Source organism: Histoplasma capsulatum (assembly GCF_000150115.1).
Source record: "Histoplasma capsulatum G186AR genomic scaffold supercont2.5, whole genome shotgun sequence".
NCBI lineage: Eukaryota > Fungi > Ascomycota > Eurotiomycetes > Onygenales > Ajellomycetaceae > Histoplasma > Histoplasma capsulatum.
Genome location: NW_025544805.1, coordinates 1,992,599 through 2,009,000, shown reverse-complemented (window position 1 = coordinate 2,009,000; position 16,402 = coordinate 1,992,599). Strand labels below are relative to the sequence as shown.

Sequence of the window (16,402 nt, the reverse complement as noted above, 5' to 3'; positions counted from 1 at the left end):
CCTGTACATGGATACGCAATCGGATGTTATTTTTGTGCCTGTTGTTGGCCGAGGTGTGATTTTTTGTCAAACTTGCTGACTGATGTCACAACTCCCCACAAAAACCGCCGCCGTTATTTTCTCCCGAAACTGACGAACAACGGAGGGCCTACATTGTGAGCAATCACCTCCATATTGATTCCTTTTAGTCCCAACATGCGCGAGAGCCATGCGACATGGACGAAATTGAAAGGAACAACGTGAGCGAGGGCTGTTTTGAAAATTTGGAGAGAGTGGTGCTCTCGGGTTCAACAGCTCGTCGCTGCCATGGGCTTCATGAGCTACATGAGAAATTGTCTGGTAAGAACTCCCTATCTATCGCATTATTCTACGATTTAAGCTAATATTTTGAAGGATCCCAAATCTCGCAGGACCTCTTTCGACCAATTGTGAAGCTTTTATTCAGGACATATCCCTTTTACGTTGACCGCGCCTCTCGTCAAGCAGTGCAGAAATGTCTCGGTGCGCTGTTTCGAATTCCAACCGCAAACCTCGACCTTCAATATTTCATTCAGGAATTAAAGAAAGAATGTTCCAAGTCGACAATAGCTTCTACGAATGCTTTTGTTTTAGCAGAATGGTGTTCGCTGCTACTACAACTCCTAAGCGAGATGCCTGACTCCACTCAGTCTGTATTAGAGATTTTATCCGCAGATGCCAAGGTCATCGAAATTTGTTTGCGTACTAAAACCAAAGGAAGCGTGAAGCACTCAGCTGTTGTCGTGACCAGACGAGCATTGCGAGCAGTTTTTTCCCCGGAGGAAAACGGCGAGGAGATCCTACGGCGGGCAATTCCTCTGTTGACGAGTGATGCCATCTCGGGTTCAAGAAATGCTCCATTTCTTGGGATCGTAGCTGGGGTCAGCCACCGGATTCCTAATAGAAAACCGATTCTGGAAGATTTAAAGATTGGCATACTTCAATACTATGCTAAGGAGATTGTTGGATCGAGGACAGTTCTACCTCTCCATATTGTAGGAGGATTACACGATTTCTTTATATCGTTCGCTACTGCTGAAGACCTTGAGGTTAATGTCTGGCCATCCCTGGAAAAAGCCATCCTTAGAGCTCCTGAAATAGTTTTAAGCGGAGTTATACCATCCCTTGCCTCCTCAATACACTCAAAGGTCGACATATCGGAAATATTCTTTACTCGTTTCTGCAAGCCACTCCTAGCAAATATCAAGACCACAAATCCAGCTATCAGAACTGGTGCTGTCAAAGCTTTTGAAAGCCTGGCTTCTAGATGTAGGGCTGAACACTGGCTATTGAAGGTAGTAGAAGAAGTGGTGGCACCGCTCAAAACCCAGAAAATTACCAACGCCGAACAGCGTGGCCTTCAAGTTCAAATACTCTCGGCTATTCCACCTTCCACGAATACATCTCAATTTATACTGGAAGGACTCGTCACGGCCTTGTCCCGCGAAGCTAGTGAAATTGCCTTGGAGCCTGAGATTAAGTCATTTTGCCTTCATTTTGCCTTCCTCATTCGCGCTGCAGCACCTGTTGGGAAGGAAATATTCACTGCTATAGCGAAAGGCTGCAGTGAGAAACGAATAATCTTCCGCAAATTGTGGCTGGTCAACGTTGGAGAACTTTTGTGGGGTTTGGAGGATGAACAGTTATTTGGTTCTAACCTCGAAATGGATTTCTTACATGCAATAGTTGCCAGACTTCAGGAAACATTTGATGACATAGCCGCTAACCCATTACCTGCGGTTCAGAGTGGGGCTATTACAATAGCTTTCGTCGTGACTGCTTTATCAAGCAGACTCAAAAATAAAAAAGATAAGAATGGATCTTTGTTACTGGCGTACGACAGGGTTCTCCAGCAATCGTTTTCTATATCGCCTAAACCCTCGTTCCTTCTGAATCCTAAAATCTACACGAAACTGACTTCAGCGGATGACTTCCTATGGAAAACACGTGCTCTGTCTACAATTGCTCGATCGAAGGTGTTTGAGGCTGGAGACCCTGCCGCAAGAGACGCATGGGGACAGGCTTTCATTTACATGATCTGTTCATCTAGTACTCCTCCAGAAGTCCGAAGACATGTAGTGAGTGCTTTCAAACAATGCTGCTGTGGGAATCCAGCCCTTGTTGGGATAACAGCGATAACTACATTGTGGGATTGGCTTCATTCTCTGGATACTTCCAATAAAGACTCGGCTTCGTTCAGTGCATGCACTGGAAATGAAAAACTTCACCTTGTAATCAAAGCTATCAGCCTTTCACCCTCTGAACGTTACCCTGAAAACGAAATAACCAATGGAATTCTCAAAGACCAACTTGTTGAATTACTCGTTCTCTGCCGGCCGCTGTTGATACCAGGGACACAATGGATTGACGTTGTTTTGAAAACCGGTATAGATCCGAGGGAATTGGTTCATGAGAAATACAAAGAGTGCATGTCTCAGATCCTAAACGCTATAACTGTACGTCGTTTCAAAAAATGCTTTACGAAGCGATGTTGTGTTTAACTTGAACTTTGATAGGACCCAATTCGAAAACAGATAACCAGGGGAAAATCTGCGGCATGGAGCGCTGCAGCTGATTTAGCTTTCGTGGCTCCCGATATCATGATTCCCTGTCTCATTAAACAAATTCATGAAGATCTGGATCCGAAGCGAATACTGAAATTTGATCCAACTGACATTGCTATAGCCCGGACACCTGAAGGAACTATGTTTGTGGATGTTCTGAGTACGAAATCTAAACCTGTTATAGGCAAGGGTAAGGATGCGGACACTTTGAAATGGGAGGAAGAGCTGCGGGCCCAAGTTGCACAGAAGCGAGGCCAACAAGAGAAAAAGTTGACTGCAGATGAACAGGCAAAAGTTAATGTGCAGTTGGTAAAAGAAGCTGAAATTCGAAAAGATGTTGAAACAGAGGAAGAAATAATCAAAAGAGGTGCCGGAATCGTTGAAAGCCTTGCCCGAGGTCCCCCAACTGATGTTGAGACATGGATAAACCCCGCTGTCGGGTGCCTTACGGACATGGCGAAAGCTGGAGCCGGCGCCTTAGTCGCGGATGCCATTTCATTGGCATACGTTGCGTGTTCAAATCGAATCTCCTCAAGGCTTGGGTTAATACGACCATTTGTTGGAATAGCTACGCTGCGAGCACTCGGGAGAACCTACTTAGACTCGGCATTAGAAGATGAACCTCTAGGGGGTGTGTTTCCACAAATGGTTGATTTTAAATACTTACAACTGACCAATCTCTGTAGAACTTGTGGCAAGAATTCTCTATCGTCTTCGTTTGGGTTCAGAACAGCGACCATTTGATCTTGCTACCCTATCATATATCCTCCCTTTGATTTTCATTGTACTTGATAGGGATGGAATTGAAGAGTCAAAAGATAGCAAAGGAGAGCAAATTTTACTGGCTCTCGAGTTTCTATCTTTCCACACAAATTCGTGTAAGTTCCATAGACATTTATAGGTTCAGGATTAGATGGCTTACAATCTTAATAGTCTCCGACAATAGACTCCCTCGCATTAAGACTTTGCAAACTTTGATATCGTCTATGGAGAAATATACCCAACACTATAAAATCATTCGAGACACCTTTTTTGACCTTTGCAGGTGTATAACCCATAACATCGATCGAAATGAGCTTGAAGTCATTCTCAAGGCTTCGATAGTCCATGAGATATCAGTGCGAACATCGGTGCTCCAGGCTATCTTGGCGGAGATGGATCTTACTGACCTTGACTTTTCGGAGTACATCTGGCTGGGTTGTCACGACCATGTAGCGGAGAATAGAGAAACGGCGGAGGCCATTTGGGAGCAGAATGCTTTCGATGTTGATGAAAATTCCGCAAATCTCTTGATCAAATATCTTGATACCAAGGACTCACAACTTCGAGGGACAGCGGCGAGAGCACTTGCCCATGCTTGTGAAGTTAGCCCAGAAGTGTTCACTAATATTTTTACAAAGTTACAGTCGAAATATCGAGAAGAAGTAAGACCTAAAGCCCCAGAAAAAGATGCCTACGGCATGCCTAAAAAAGTTGATGGGCAAGACAAATGGGAGCCTCGAAGTGGAATTGCACTGGCGTTTGGGGCAATGGTGAAGGGTTTTCAAAAAGACCAAATCGTCACACTACTTCAGTTCCTGATCAATGAGGGCCCGCTAATAGATAAGAGTGCTTTCGTGAGACGCCAAATGGCTGAAAGTGGTAGCGCTGTTATCACATTGAGAGGCGCCGAAAATGTCGAACAACTGATGCAACTATTTGAACAATCATTAGAAACGTCAGATAAAGCGAGTGAACAATCGGATTGGCTCAACGAGGCTGTTGTAGTCTTATACGGATCCCTAGCTCGCCACCTGAGGCCAGGAGATAAACGGGTCGACACCGTTATCGGGAAACTCCTTGCCGCTCTATCCACCCCATCTGAAACCGTTCAATTCGCAGTAGCCGAGTGCCTTCCCCCCGTCATCAGACTCTCGAGCACAGAAACGGGCTCTTATATCCGCGATATGCTTGACCAACTTCTTCATTCAAAACAATACGCATCGAGACGCGGTGCAGCATACGGTTTAGCCGGTATTGTTGGCGGGAAAGGAGTATCGGCATTCCGAGAATATCGTATTATGGCCCATCTTACAGATGCTTTGGAGAACAAGAAGGAAGCGAATCAAAGACAAGGTGCCATTATGGCTTTCGAACTCTTCTCGTTGATCTTAGGGCGTATATTCGAGCCATACGTTATCCAAATCGTTCCGCAGCTATTGAGCAGCTTTGGTGACCCAAGCATCGATGTTCGCAATGCTTGCTTAGATGCTGCTAAAACATGCTTTTCAAATCTGAGTTCTTATGGTGTCAAGCAAATCCTCCCGACCCTTCTAGACGGGCTTGACGATCAGCAGTGGCGCAGCAAAAAGGGAGCTTGCGACCTTTTGGGAGCTATGGCATACCTTGACCCTCAGCAACTTGCCGTTAGTCTCCCTGACATCATCCCTCCTCTCACAGTTGTCCTAAATGACAGTCACAAGGAGGTTCGCAATTCTGCAAACCGGAGCCTTCAGCGGTTTGGGGAAGTGATCAGCAACCCTGAGGTGAAGAGTCTTGTTGGTGTTCTTCTCAGAGCTCTTAGCGACCCTACCAAATATACCGACGAAGCATTGGACGCATTGATAAAGGTGTCGTTCATCCATTACTTGGATGCACCATCCCTTGCACTGGTTGTGCGAATCCTCGAACGTGGACTTGGGGACCGGTCAGCTACCAAAAAGAAAGCAGCTCAGATTATCGGCAGTCTGGCTCATCTCACAGAACGTAAAGATCTTATCTCACATTTGCCGATATTAGTCGCTGGGTTGAAACTTGCCATCGTTGACCCTGTCCCGACGACTCGTGCAACGGCCTCCAAAGCACTTGGCTCTCTTATCGAAAAACTCGGCGAAGACGCCCTCCCAGACCTTATACCAAGCCTTATGACCACTCTCAAATCAGATACTGGGGCTGGTGATCGTCTGGGTTCCGCTCAAGCGTTATCTGAAGTACTTGCGGGATTGGGTACTTCGCGCCTCGAAGAAACTTTGCCTACTATCTTGCAAAATGTGTCAAGTGCTAAGGCGTCAGTCAGGGAAGGGTTTATGTCGCTTTTCGTTTTTCTTCCTGCCTGTTTTGGTAACAGTTTTGCCTCTTATCTTAACAAAATCATTCCCCCTATTCTCGCTGGTTTGGCAGATGATGTCGAGGCAATCCGCGAGACTTCCCTTCGTGCCGGGCGACTCCTGGTGAAAAACTTCGCCACCAAATCCATTGACCTCTTATTACCAGAACTTGAGAGAGGCTTAGCTGATGACAATTACCGCATTAGGCTGAGCTCCGTGGAGTTGGTTGGCGACTTGCTCTTCAATCTCACTGGCATCCAAAATAGAGGAGAGGATGATGACGAAGAAGACAATGCTGCACAAGCTGGCCAATCCCTTCTTGAAGTATTGGGAGAGGAAAAACGCAACAAGGTTCTCTCTTCTCTCTACATTTGTCGTTGTGACACTTCCGGTTTGGTAAGAAGTGCAGCAATAGCGGTTTGGAAAGCACTAGTCGCCACCCCTCGGACCCTGAAAGAACTTGTACCTACCCTGTCCCAGCTCATCATTCGCCGGCTTGCAAGTCCCAACATGGAACAGAAGGTTATTGCCGGAAATGCATTAGGCGAGCTTATCAAGAAGGCCGGAGAAGGGGTCTTGTCAACACTGCTACCGTCGCTGGAAGCCGGTCTGGTTGCATCTACGGACGTGGACTCAAGGCAAGGTATTTGTATTGCATTACGAGAGCTCGCCATCTCCGCTTCAGCTGAATCACTAGAAGATTATGAGAAGATTCTCATATCGATTGTGCGGACTGCCCTGGTAGACCATGACGAGACCGTGCGTGAATCTGCAGCCGACGCGTTTGATGCCCTGCAACATATACTAGGCAAACGAGTAGTTGACCAGGTTCTTCCCAATTTACTTCATCTTCTTAGATGCGAGGCCGATGCACAACAAGCGCTTTCTGCCCTCTTGACGCTGTTGACGGAAACTACGAGAGCCAACCTGATACTCCCCAATCTCATTCCAACATTATTGACCGCACCTATCTCCGGATTCAATGCAAAGGCTCTAGCATCGTTGGCTGAAGTAGCAAGCTCTTCTATGACCCGAAGGTTACCTGCCATATTAAATGCATTTATGGATACCATTGTTTCCACCAAAGATGATGAGCTCAGGGATGAGATTGGAGAAGCTTTTGATACTATTTTGGAATCTGTGGATGAATATGATGGACTAAACGCTTCAATGAGTGTAATGTTATCGCTGATGAAGCATGAGGATCATCGCAAACGAGCAAATGCTGCCACCCGCTTAGGGAGATTCTTCTCCCATTCAGACGTCGATATTTCCCGTTACCACCCCGATTTGATTCGCGTATTGCTTATCTCGTTTGATGACCACGATAAGGGCGTGGTAACAGCAGCATGGGATGCTTTAACACAACTCACTACACACATAAAAAAGGAGGAAATGGAAGTTTTGGTCATTCCAACGCGTCAAGTTCTGCGGCAAGTTGGTGTTCCAGGATCTGATCTTCCAGGATTTTGCTTACCGAAAGGAATTGGATCGATATTCCCAATATTTCTTCAAGGGCTTCTCAATGGAAATGTGGACCAGCGTGTACAATCTGCACTTGCTATTGCCGATATCATAGACAGGACAAGTGCGGAAGCATTAAGACCATATGTCACTCAAATCACCGGTCCATTGATCAGAGTTGTCTCAGAGCGATCTGTAGATATCAAGTGTACGTTATCTTGACAATCTGATAGGCCTGTGACTACATGTTAACAATATGTCTTTAGGCGCCGTTTTCTTAGCTCTAAACAAGCTTCTGGAAAAGATACCTCTATTTGTGAAACCATTCTTGCCGCAACTGCAGCGGACATTCGCCAGAGGACTGGCAGATACTTCGAGTGATGTATCACGAAAGAGAGCTGCCAAAGGTTTAGGAATCCTGATAACATTAACGCCTAGAGTCGATCCACTCATAGCTGGTAAGCTCTTATCCTAGTCAGCAACATGATATAACCTGCTAATATAGTGGTCTAGAGCTTGTCGCTGGTTCTAAAACTTCCGATTCTGGTGTTAGAAATGCCATGCTTCAAGCATTGCATGAAGTTGTAAGCAAAGCGGGTAAAAATATGAGTGATGCATCTAGAAATGCGATCCTCGCTCTTATTGACGATGAGTCCAATGAGCGAGATGGTATGTCTCCGAAGCCAGTCTTTTGGTAGAGTCCGAGCCCTGATACTGATCCTTAACAGATGCGATGAATACTACAAATGCCGGGCTTCTCGGCGCTCTTGTCAAAACTATTCCAGCTACTGCTGCCGTTCCACTGATAAAGTAATTACACCTTCGTAAACCTACAAATTTAATTCTGTATCAATTAGAGGCTGACTATATATCGATAGGAGCCGTGCCCTCACGCCTCACCTATCCCACTCCTCGGTTCTTAACCTCAATGCGCTTTTAGTGGAATCTGCAGCATTTCTCGTAGAAAAATTTCCTTCTGAGACCCCATCAGTCATATCCAATGGCATTTCGAACAAAGATGTAAGCACAACACGGGCGGTCTTAATCGAGGGTCAGGAAGCTAATATATTTGTTAATACAGACATTCATATCGGATAACAGCGTTCTTGCGGCAGGCAAGTATCTTCTATCAGAGAGCATAACGCGAAACTTTGAGACAGATAAACCTTTAGTAGAAGCTCTTGCCAATGTAATCAAGCCCGGTGGGCCCACGGATACTCGCCGGATAGCTTTGGTCATTGTTCGAACAGTCAGCCGTCTGCATCCGGAGCTCATTCGTCCTCATCTCCCTCTCCTGGCGCCATACGTCTTTGCTAGTGTGCGGGATGTTGTGATACCGGTTAAACTGGCCGCGGAAGCAGCTTTCTTGGCGCTGTTTTCAGTAGTCGAATCCGGAGCCACTGTATTCGAAAAATACATGAATGGCGCAGGAGCCGAGCTGCCCACGGGCACGAAACGGAGCATGCAAGATTACTTTAAACGCGTTGCCCTGAAGCTTGCAAACCAGGCTCGGGAGAGGCGAGAGGCTGAAGGTGGCCAGGGGGGATTGGGACTTTCCAGTGATGAACTTGAGGATGAAAAGGAGGTTTGGAGTGTGGGAAGAATTGACCTGGAGGAGTCGATAGGCGACGACTGATGCTGATTGTTTATAGTGCTGAATAATACACTCACCATTTTTGTATATGCTCGTCCCTATCAGCTACACTTTTGTATGCGATAAAATCATATCTAATAGATCTCATCTGATGCACTATATTCCGCTCCTCTCAATTCAACAGAAACTAAGAGCCGCATTATAAAGTTGTCAATATTGCCAAGCCCGTGGCATCCGAATAAAGCCTAGCGCATGAAAGCCCTAAGTGCGGGCTCTCGCTCGCTTAGCTGCCTGCTTAGCTAATCGTCCATTTCCCCAACCCCAAACGCAAATCTGTCGTCGTCAATATTGATTGTGGGAATTCGAACATCCAATCCGTCAACGACCGACCATCGATAATATCCGGCATCAAGATGTAAGTCCCTTCTGCATCTCCCACGGCCACCCCTATTTCATCTACTCCGAGTCTCCGCAGCACCATTCTGCCCAGCTTCCGCAAATTTGAACGCAATAATATCCGTCCGCTGTCCAGTAGCGCGCATGCACAATCCACAAATCCAGTGGAGAATTTCTGACTGACAAAAAAAAACCACTGTTTCTTGAGAATGGCAGGGTCAACCTTCGCACCCAGAAGCGCCTGGCGGCCTCCGTGGTCGGCTGCGGCCAACGCAAGATCTGGCTCGATCCCAATGAAGTTAACGAGATCTCCACCGCCAACTCCCGCCAGACCATCCGCAAGCTTTTGAGCGATGGCCTCATCATCCACAAGCCTGTGACCATGCACTCACGTTCCAGAGCCCGGGAGCTCGCAGAGGCTAGAAAAATCGGACGACATCGCGGTTTCGGTAAGAGAAAGGGTACCAAGGACGCCAGAATGCCAAGGTTTGTCAAATTCTTCCCTCCTTGGGATTTTGGGGGTTGGGGGAATTGGACTCTTCGAGTTCGCTATTGAGAGATTTGCAGCAAGAGTCAAATAGACTTTTGATGCTGGATGGGACTTGCGAACATGAAAACAGGACCGTTGCTCGAATGTATTTGGGATTATGTTTCTGACATGTCAATTTTCTTAACTCATAGCCAAGTCCTGTGGATGCGCCGTCTCCGAATTCTTCGCCGTCTGCTCGCCAAATATCGCGCTGCTGGCAAAATCGACAAGCACCTCTACCACGAGCTATACCACTTGAGCAAGGGTAACACCTTCAAGCACAAGCGTGCTCTTGTTGAGCATGTAAGCATTCCTCCCATCAAATCCACAAATATGTGCAACTTTACGCGTTGTGATTGTTCCTAGAAACATGAGACAAAGGACCTAGGCGAAAATCACCCTTAGTTTATACTTGGAGTTATCCAAAAATACAATCTATACACGATTCACGACTAACTATTTGCTTAACAACAGATCCACAAGGCCAAGGCTGAGAAGGCCCGTGAACGCACAATTAAGGAGGAGATGGATGCCAAACGCGCCAAGGTCCGGGCTGCCCGCGAACGACGACAAGAGCGTATCGCTGCCAAGAGAAACGCTCTTGTAGCAGAGGGCGAGGAGGAACAGGAATAAATGCTTTTTCTTTATGGTTTCTTTTCTTTTCTTTTCTTTTTTTTTTCCATGGGCCCAATACTAGGGAGGTGTTTATATATTTTCCTTGTTAGGTGATTGCGTGAGAGAGAGAGAAAAAAAACAAAAAACCTATGGGGCTTTGTTCTCTTATGTCATTTCATACTTTCACTTTCTTTTTTGTTGCAAAGCTAACAAGCAAAATCTCATGATAATCCTCCCTCCCGCCTTCCTCTTCGTATTTCCCTCATCTTTTCACCTCGGACCTTATTTTGTGTTCCCTGATCTGATCGAAGAGGAGGAAGGGGAAATGGAAAAAGGAGGCGAAATAATCACCTACTTGGATTGGACAGCCTTACAAGCGCCGGTGGGGCTCCCATACAGAAAGGATGGCCAAAGAAGAAGAAGAAAAGAATACCTAGCGCTCGAAATGACAAGAAAAATAATGCAATAATACCCAAAAACGACATTTTTCTCCCAATACGTCTTGATTTTTTTTTTTCCCCTCTTTTTTTCACCCTTTTCATTTTTGCTGGGGTCATATCAAGAATAATATCTATACATCAATCGCTTTACAATTACTTTTTTACCTGGTTCATAGCCCACATATACTCTATTAGAAGTTAAGCAAGCTTCTCGCTCACCATCCCCGGTCACCCCTTACCTTGGACGAACAGGGATCATGTCTTCGGTGCAACAAATTCAAATATTAATTTATACGGGATATTGTGAAAGAAGGGAAGTGGAATGGGTGGAGCCGCTTTATAAACGTAGGATGCCTCGACCGAAAGGAGAAAAAGGATGAAACAAAGTAGAGAATTTGCTAAGGATGATTATGAACCAAGGCCGCCAAATATACCGTCCTCTTGGGAAGGTAGTTTGAAGTGTGAATTTAGTTCAGGGAGCAGGAGGCAAGGAAGAGGGTTGGATCAACTAGGTCATCGCAAATCTAGGAAAGAGAATGCGAGATGATAAATGAGTACGCACTTGCAAAGATAAACATTAAAAGTAAATTGTGCAGAATCGCCTACATTTCAGGGGTATAACAATGAGTGCAAAACTTATTTATGTTCAAAAACTCCGTTTTAAAATTAGTCGTTTGTCCCGTGGTGGGCCAACAGGATCCCAAGTGTCCGTCTGCTCAAAAATTCGAATTATCGCCCGTTGAACTGGAATCGAGGCTTTCGAGATCAAAAGGGTCACTTCTACGAGTATCAATTCTGTCCTCTCGTGGAGAGCGGTTCCTTCGCCAGAGGGAAATATCAGATGCGGAAGCGTCAAATATTTCAGAGGAGGCTGCACTCATCCGCCCGGGAAGGATGATCACACTGCCGCTGCTGGCGGAATCCCTCTCTATTTGGGATGCCACTGAATCGTTTCGCTGACGAGAATAAGGCGTTCGGGAATGCGTCCTCCGCATGTGGAGGGGAACTGGGCTTTGTGTCCCCGACTGCGCAGAACAAAAATTTAGAGATAGATATGAGGTTTCGCTAGATGTAAGGTTTGTGGTCCCACCACCGTTGCCCGGCATCGACGAAACACTCATGGATCGCCTCGACCTTTTCGACGCACTTTGATAAAAGGGGTCATGAGAAGAAGCTGAAGGACATTGGGAAGAAATTTCCAACTCTAAATTTCGAGGCGAGTCAAGGAGCGGGTCGGGGAAATCTATTGACGTTATACAATTGGAGTTCCGAGTGACCGATTCCCGGAAGTTCGGGTGCGGAAAAGAACGACGCCACACCTCGTGCCGGGGTTGCCTTGATTGACCAGGTAAACTTGATTTCCCAAGGTGCCTATTGTTGTGGCGTCCTATAGAACCGCAATATGCAAAAGTTGGACTGGCAGACTTGTTGCTGTGCTCAATCTTATATGAGAAGCTGCGAGTATTTGACCTTTTAAATCTAATAGGCAACGGAGCTCCATGATATAAAAGTTGACTGTCTGAGAACACATCCGTAGTACTGGTTTGATTAGTTGATAGGGCAAGGCCATAGGAGGATAATTGACGTGCTTTGCCAATTTTGCCCTTCTTTTCGGAGCTCAATTTGGTCATCCGCTTCACGGCATATCGGCCTCGTCTTCTCCGTTGGAGCACAAAAAATACTGCGATTGCAATCAGAATTATTGCGGTGACGCCGACAGATCCCCCGATGATCGCACCCATTTGACGAGGGCTCAGATTGTCAACCGGGGACTCCATATCGTTGTGCGCTGACATATCTATTCCAGTTAGACCTGGACTTGTCCATGTCTGCGTTGTGTTTTGTAAGGAGGAAGATGGAACTCGATCCGTTCTTGAGGGGTTAGGTTTCGAAGGAATTATAGCGATCCCAGCATTTACTCGATGAGAAGAAAGGAGGAGCATTTTTGATACAGGAGTCCCTGGAGAGCTAGAGTTGCGGGACATTTGCACAAAAGAATAGTTTCCAGATATGGAAGCGATTTGAGTAACTGAGGAAGTTTTAATCGTAGTTGTAGCCCCAGCGATGGTATGATGGGCACGGCTAACTTCGGAGAACCTTCTACCATTGAAGGCTGTTGTCGACTTCGACATTGCAATGTCGCGGCTCAGCGACGGTGTCGATATCACTATTGCATAAACGCCAATTCAAACTCCCTGGGATGCAAAGAATTTAGGAAGAAATAATTTGGTAAATAAGTGAGTAAATAAAAGGAGGGGATGAACGAATGTTCGAAAATAGAGAGGAACGAGCGACGGACACATAGGAACATTGTACTCTGGGGATCGAAGAAAATGGGGCTGGTGAGAGATGAAGGCGAAGCAGAGGCAGAGAAGGTAGGCATACGGAACATGTTGAATCAGACAAGTAAGCAGCCTCTGGCTACACTGGAAACTAAAACACGTAAATACCATGCATAGAGCATGGATGGAGCGAATCGTAGGTATGTATGTCGCAATCATTTGAAATACTTCAGCATGAAAAGAAGAACGACTGTCAAGTTCACACCCTTCAAGTCCTATCGATGGGGTCCCCAGACAAATATCACAGTTTCAGAATGGCTTTGGCAAGCATTGCTGGAACAAAAGCCGTATCCATTCGGCCACCCCTAGCGCACAGACAGACGCTACATTCTCGATAGCGAAGCGATAAACAGGGTCAAAAACCAGTTGTTTGGGCGACCACGCTGAGCTTTTGGTTTGGAAAACTAGAATACTCCCAGCGTGAAGTGGATATCTCGTTAATATCCGAATAAATGACCTAAAAAGAGTCAACCAACTCCATGCGTGGAAGTATATAGGATAGTGAGAGCAGACAATAAACGGAGTATTATTTCTTTTCTGAATTTAGTGATATTGTGTTTTGATACCAACAGATGGATATGTAGATCGAGATGATGCTGCAAAGTTTCAAATATTGCATCGAAGAGTATATTCTGGCGCTTTCAAGCCGAGGTCAGTGTTGTCTTTCCATATATCTCCCGGGATCCTAGAAAATCATGGAGGTTTCATTTTGGCTTTAGAGGCAAGTACCACGTCCTAAGCCGAGGATAAAGATCTATATTCCAGGACGGTCATTCTTGTATTAGAGTGCCTAGGATAAGGCAAATAACAGAGCATTAAGTAGCCTCCGTTCTAACATGGGGAACAGTGCTATGGAGAACTATGGGTTCAGTGACAACATTGCCAGCTGGGGCGGTCAACCTGACGGTCAGCCTCAGGTTCTGTCATGACACTGAGGACTAGTGAAAAGATGAGACATAGAAGACCCAAGCCGGATTATGATCTCAATCCTTTGAAACCGCTTTTAGTAAGCACATCTCTGCATCAGTTTATAAAGACAGTAAACCGAAGGGGCCAGAAAATCCGGAGTTCCAAGAGCCTGAAATAGGAGAAGCCGGTCAATGGAGGGAAAAAAAAAAAACCAGTCAAGAAAGGGTTGAAGTTGGAGATGTGGAACATGGAGGAGGCTCAAGCAGCGAGAGGTTGATTTAGGCAGTTTCCTGTTCAGGCCAGCAGGGCCAAAAAAGGAATAGCGTGGTTTCAGGCTGGAAATCCCAAGCGGTGGACTGTGGGAAGAGATATAGAGATACTCGTACAGTTAGACACCCAAGGAGTCGAGTGTTTGAAGGGGTTGAAGACAAGTCAAGGTAAAACCAAGGGTTTGGTCGTGGGCAATGAATGAGCCTCTGCCCCGCCATTTGACCTGCTGGTGGTTGTGGTCTAGTTCGAGAAGTCGGGGCTCGCCTGTGGTCTGTGGTATGTAAATGCCAACCCGCCTGGAGGATATCCGAGGGCTTGACGATTTCCGTTTGATCCCCGCCTCTTCCTTGATCCCAAGGACAAAAATACTCTTTAGGATCGCCCGTAAACAAGCATTGAGGCCTCGCAAAATGTGGATATTCTATGGAAATCCCCCGGTAAACCCTCGCCCATAGTACAATTGAAACTTGCACCTCGCTTCGGCCGAACATTGGCTTTCTTAGTAGGTGACCCTCCTTCAGATGCTTTCTCGGTGTGGTCTCCATCGTGAAAATGACGCGCCTAACCGAGTAGCTCTATGCTCTGCATTCCACCAGAAATGACCCCACGAGCGCATCATTCTGGTGGAGATTGGCGCTATTTGGAAAGTGGCGTTATTAGTTGGCTTGGATTGCATCCCTTTGTAGCTATTCAAGTTTCTCTGCTTTGTCAAAATATTTGCTGATAACTAACTAACTAGTTAACGAAGTTAATTAAGTAGATAATTGTGAAAAATGAAAGAAATACTTAGATTGGCAAAGGCCATGAGTTGCCACAAGATGTAACTCCCTCAATTTAGCTACGGAATGGAACAAACAAAGAGATCCGAAATTTCTGATTTGCTTTGAACCAATCTACTGCATGGGGAGTAGTAGAGTAGTAGTAGTATACTGTACTTGGACAATAATAGGCTTTCCCCATGGTTCGTTTCCAAGTGTCTTCTCCTCTGTCCTTGGATCTCGATCATTCTTCGTCGTCTGAAATGATTGGAGACATGCAGCTTGTTGTCTTAGCTCCTTTGACCGTTGTCCTGTTCCCCAGCATGATAGGTCATTTTCACTGCGTCTAACGAAGTTCGACCGAACAGGCTCCTTACCCGCACTTCCGTGCAGTGCTTCCCTTAGCCTCTCCGCTTTAGTCAACGCTTTAACTGGTTTGATTTGTAGTCATCCTGGCGAAAACTCGCAGTAGCCTCAGGCGTCGCAATCTAACAGCAGTCATTCTTGCCAGCACACCCACAAAGCGCACCCACAAAGCGCACTGAACGAGGGAATTGGCCATGACCAAAAAAAATTCCCACGAGGAAAACCATAGTAGCAAGTTTTCAATCAGTCCGCCTGCTAATCGGGATCGTCTCTACTCAACGCAGCGTGGATTGGTCGGGATGATTTAATTGTACCCCTCCGTTGCCGCCTTTTATCGTCTTGAGATACGACTGGAAGCGCTCGAGTTCCCCCCCCAGTCGACCTTCAACATCGGCCTCAACCTCCAGCTTCCCGCATTCCCTGAATTCCTTGTCCGCACCGTTGTCCATATGGGGCTTTCTTCTATCTGCTGCCATACCTGCCCACACAGACAGGCGAGCCATATTTGAAGTCATTCAAGGTTGGAAACAGCCGCTAAATCCTTGTCAACTCGGTCGCCACCATTACATTAATCGCCAGCCCCGAAGAGACATCCACAACGATCAACTATCACCATGTTTTCGTGGGGAGGTAGCCTACGTAAGATACCATTTCTTAATTCTCTGTTCGCACCTCTCGTTGGCTGCTTACACAGAAGTCCACGGCACCCACGTTCCATAAGTTCCAACCCAATAAACACGAATGATATCGATGCACAAAGATAACAATCCTGCGAGCTGTCCTGGGGTCGTTTTTTCTACTCCCTCTTGTCTACTTCAGGGTCGATCTGACGAGTGACTTTCCTCCATGATCCCTTTTTTTTTTTTTTTTTTTTTTTTTCCCGCACATTATCGATGTCAAGGGAAGGGCGATTAAACGCATTTGTTTTCCGCGTTATCAAGCTCCCTACCCTCGAAAACTCCCTGCTCAAACCAGTTGTTTTCATTGTTGTCCCATGTTCATGTTGGGTTGTTATCACTACCATTGAACATATAATCACCCCTGTCCTCAG

At 46.1% G+C, this 16,402-nt stretch overlaps 3 protein-coding genes across 3 annotated transcripts; 1 reads left to right on the top strand and 2 right to left on the bottom strand.

Annotated features, from left to right (window-relative positions):
* Window positions 1–306: 306 nt before the first annotated feature.
* On the top strand, window positions 307–10,760 carry HCBG_04632 (60S ribosomal protein L19; the record flags this gene model as incomplete). The annotated part of the gene is made up of 13 exons (XM_045431681.1): window positions 307–339; window positions 411–2,474; window positions 2,553–3,213; window positions 3,516–7,340; window positions 7,399–7,590; window positions 7,646–7,801; window positions 7,861–7,942; window positions 8,011–8,152; window positions 8,214–8,717; window positions 9,026–9,141; window positions 9,339–9,608; window positions 9,804–9,954; window positions 10,126–10,760. The coding sequence occupies 13 exons, from the start codon at window positions 307–309 to the stop codon at window positions 10,282–10,284; spliced, it is 8,355 nt and encodes a 2,784-aa protein (XP_045288234.1).
* Window positions 10,761–11,771: 1,011 nt separating this feature from the next.
* Window positions 11,772–12,502, bottom strand: HCBG_04631 (uncharacterized protein; the record flags this gene model as incomplete). Its single annotated transcript, XM_045431680.1, has 2 exons — window positions 11,772–11,852; window positions 12,026–12,502. The coding sequence occupies 2 exons, from the start codon at window positions 12,500–12,502 to the stop codon at window positions 11,772–11,774; spliced, it is 558 nt and encodes a 185-aa protein (XP_045288233.1).
* A 1,843-nt stretch (window positions 12,503–14,345) lies between these two features.
* On the bottom strand, window positions 14,346–14,772 carry HCBG_04630 (uncharacterized protein; the record flags this gene model as incomplete). Its single annotated transcript, XM_045431679.1, has 2 exons — window positions 14,346–14,648; window positions 14,686–14,772. The coding sequence occupies 2 exons, from the start codon at window positions 14,770–14,772 to the stop codon at window positions 14,346–14,348; spliced, it is 390 nt and encodes a 129-aa protein (XP_045288232.1).
* Between the last annotated feature and the right edge of the window lie 1,630 nt (window positions 14,773–16,402).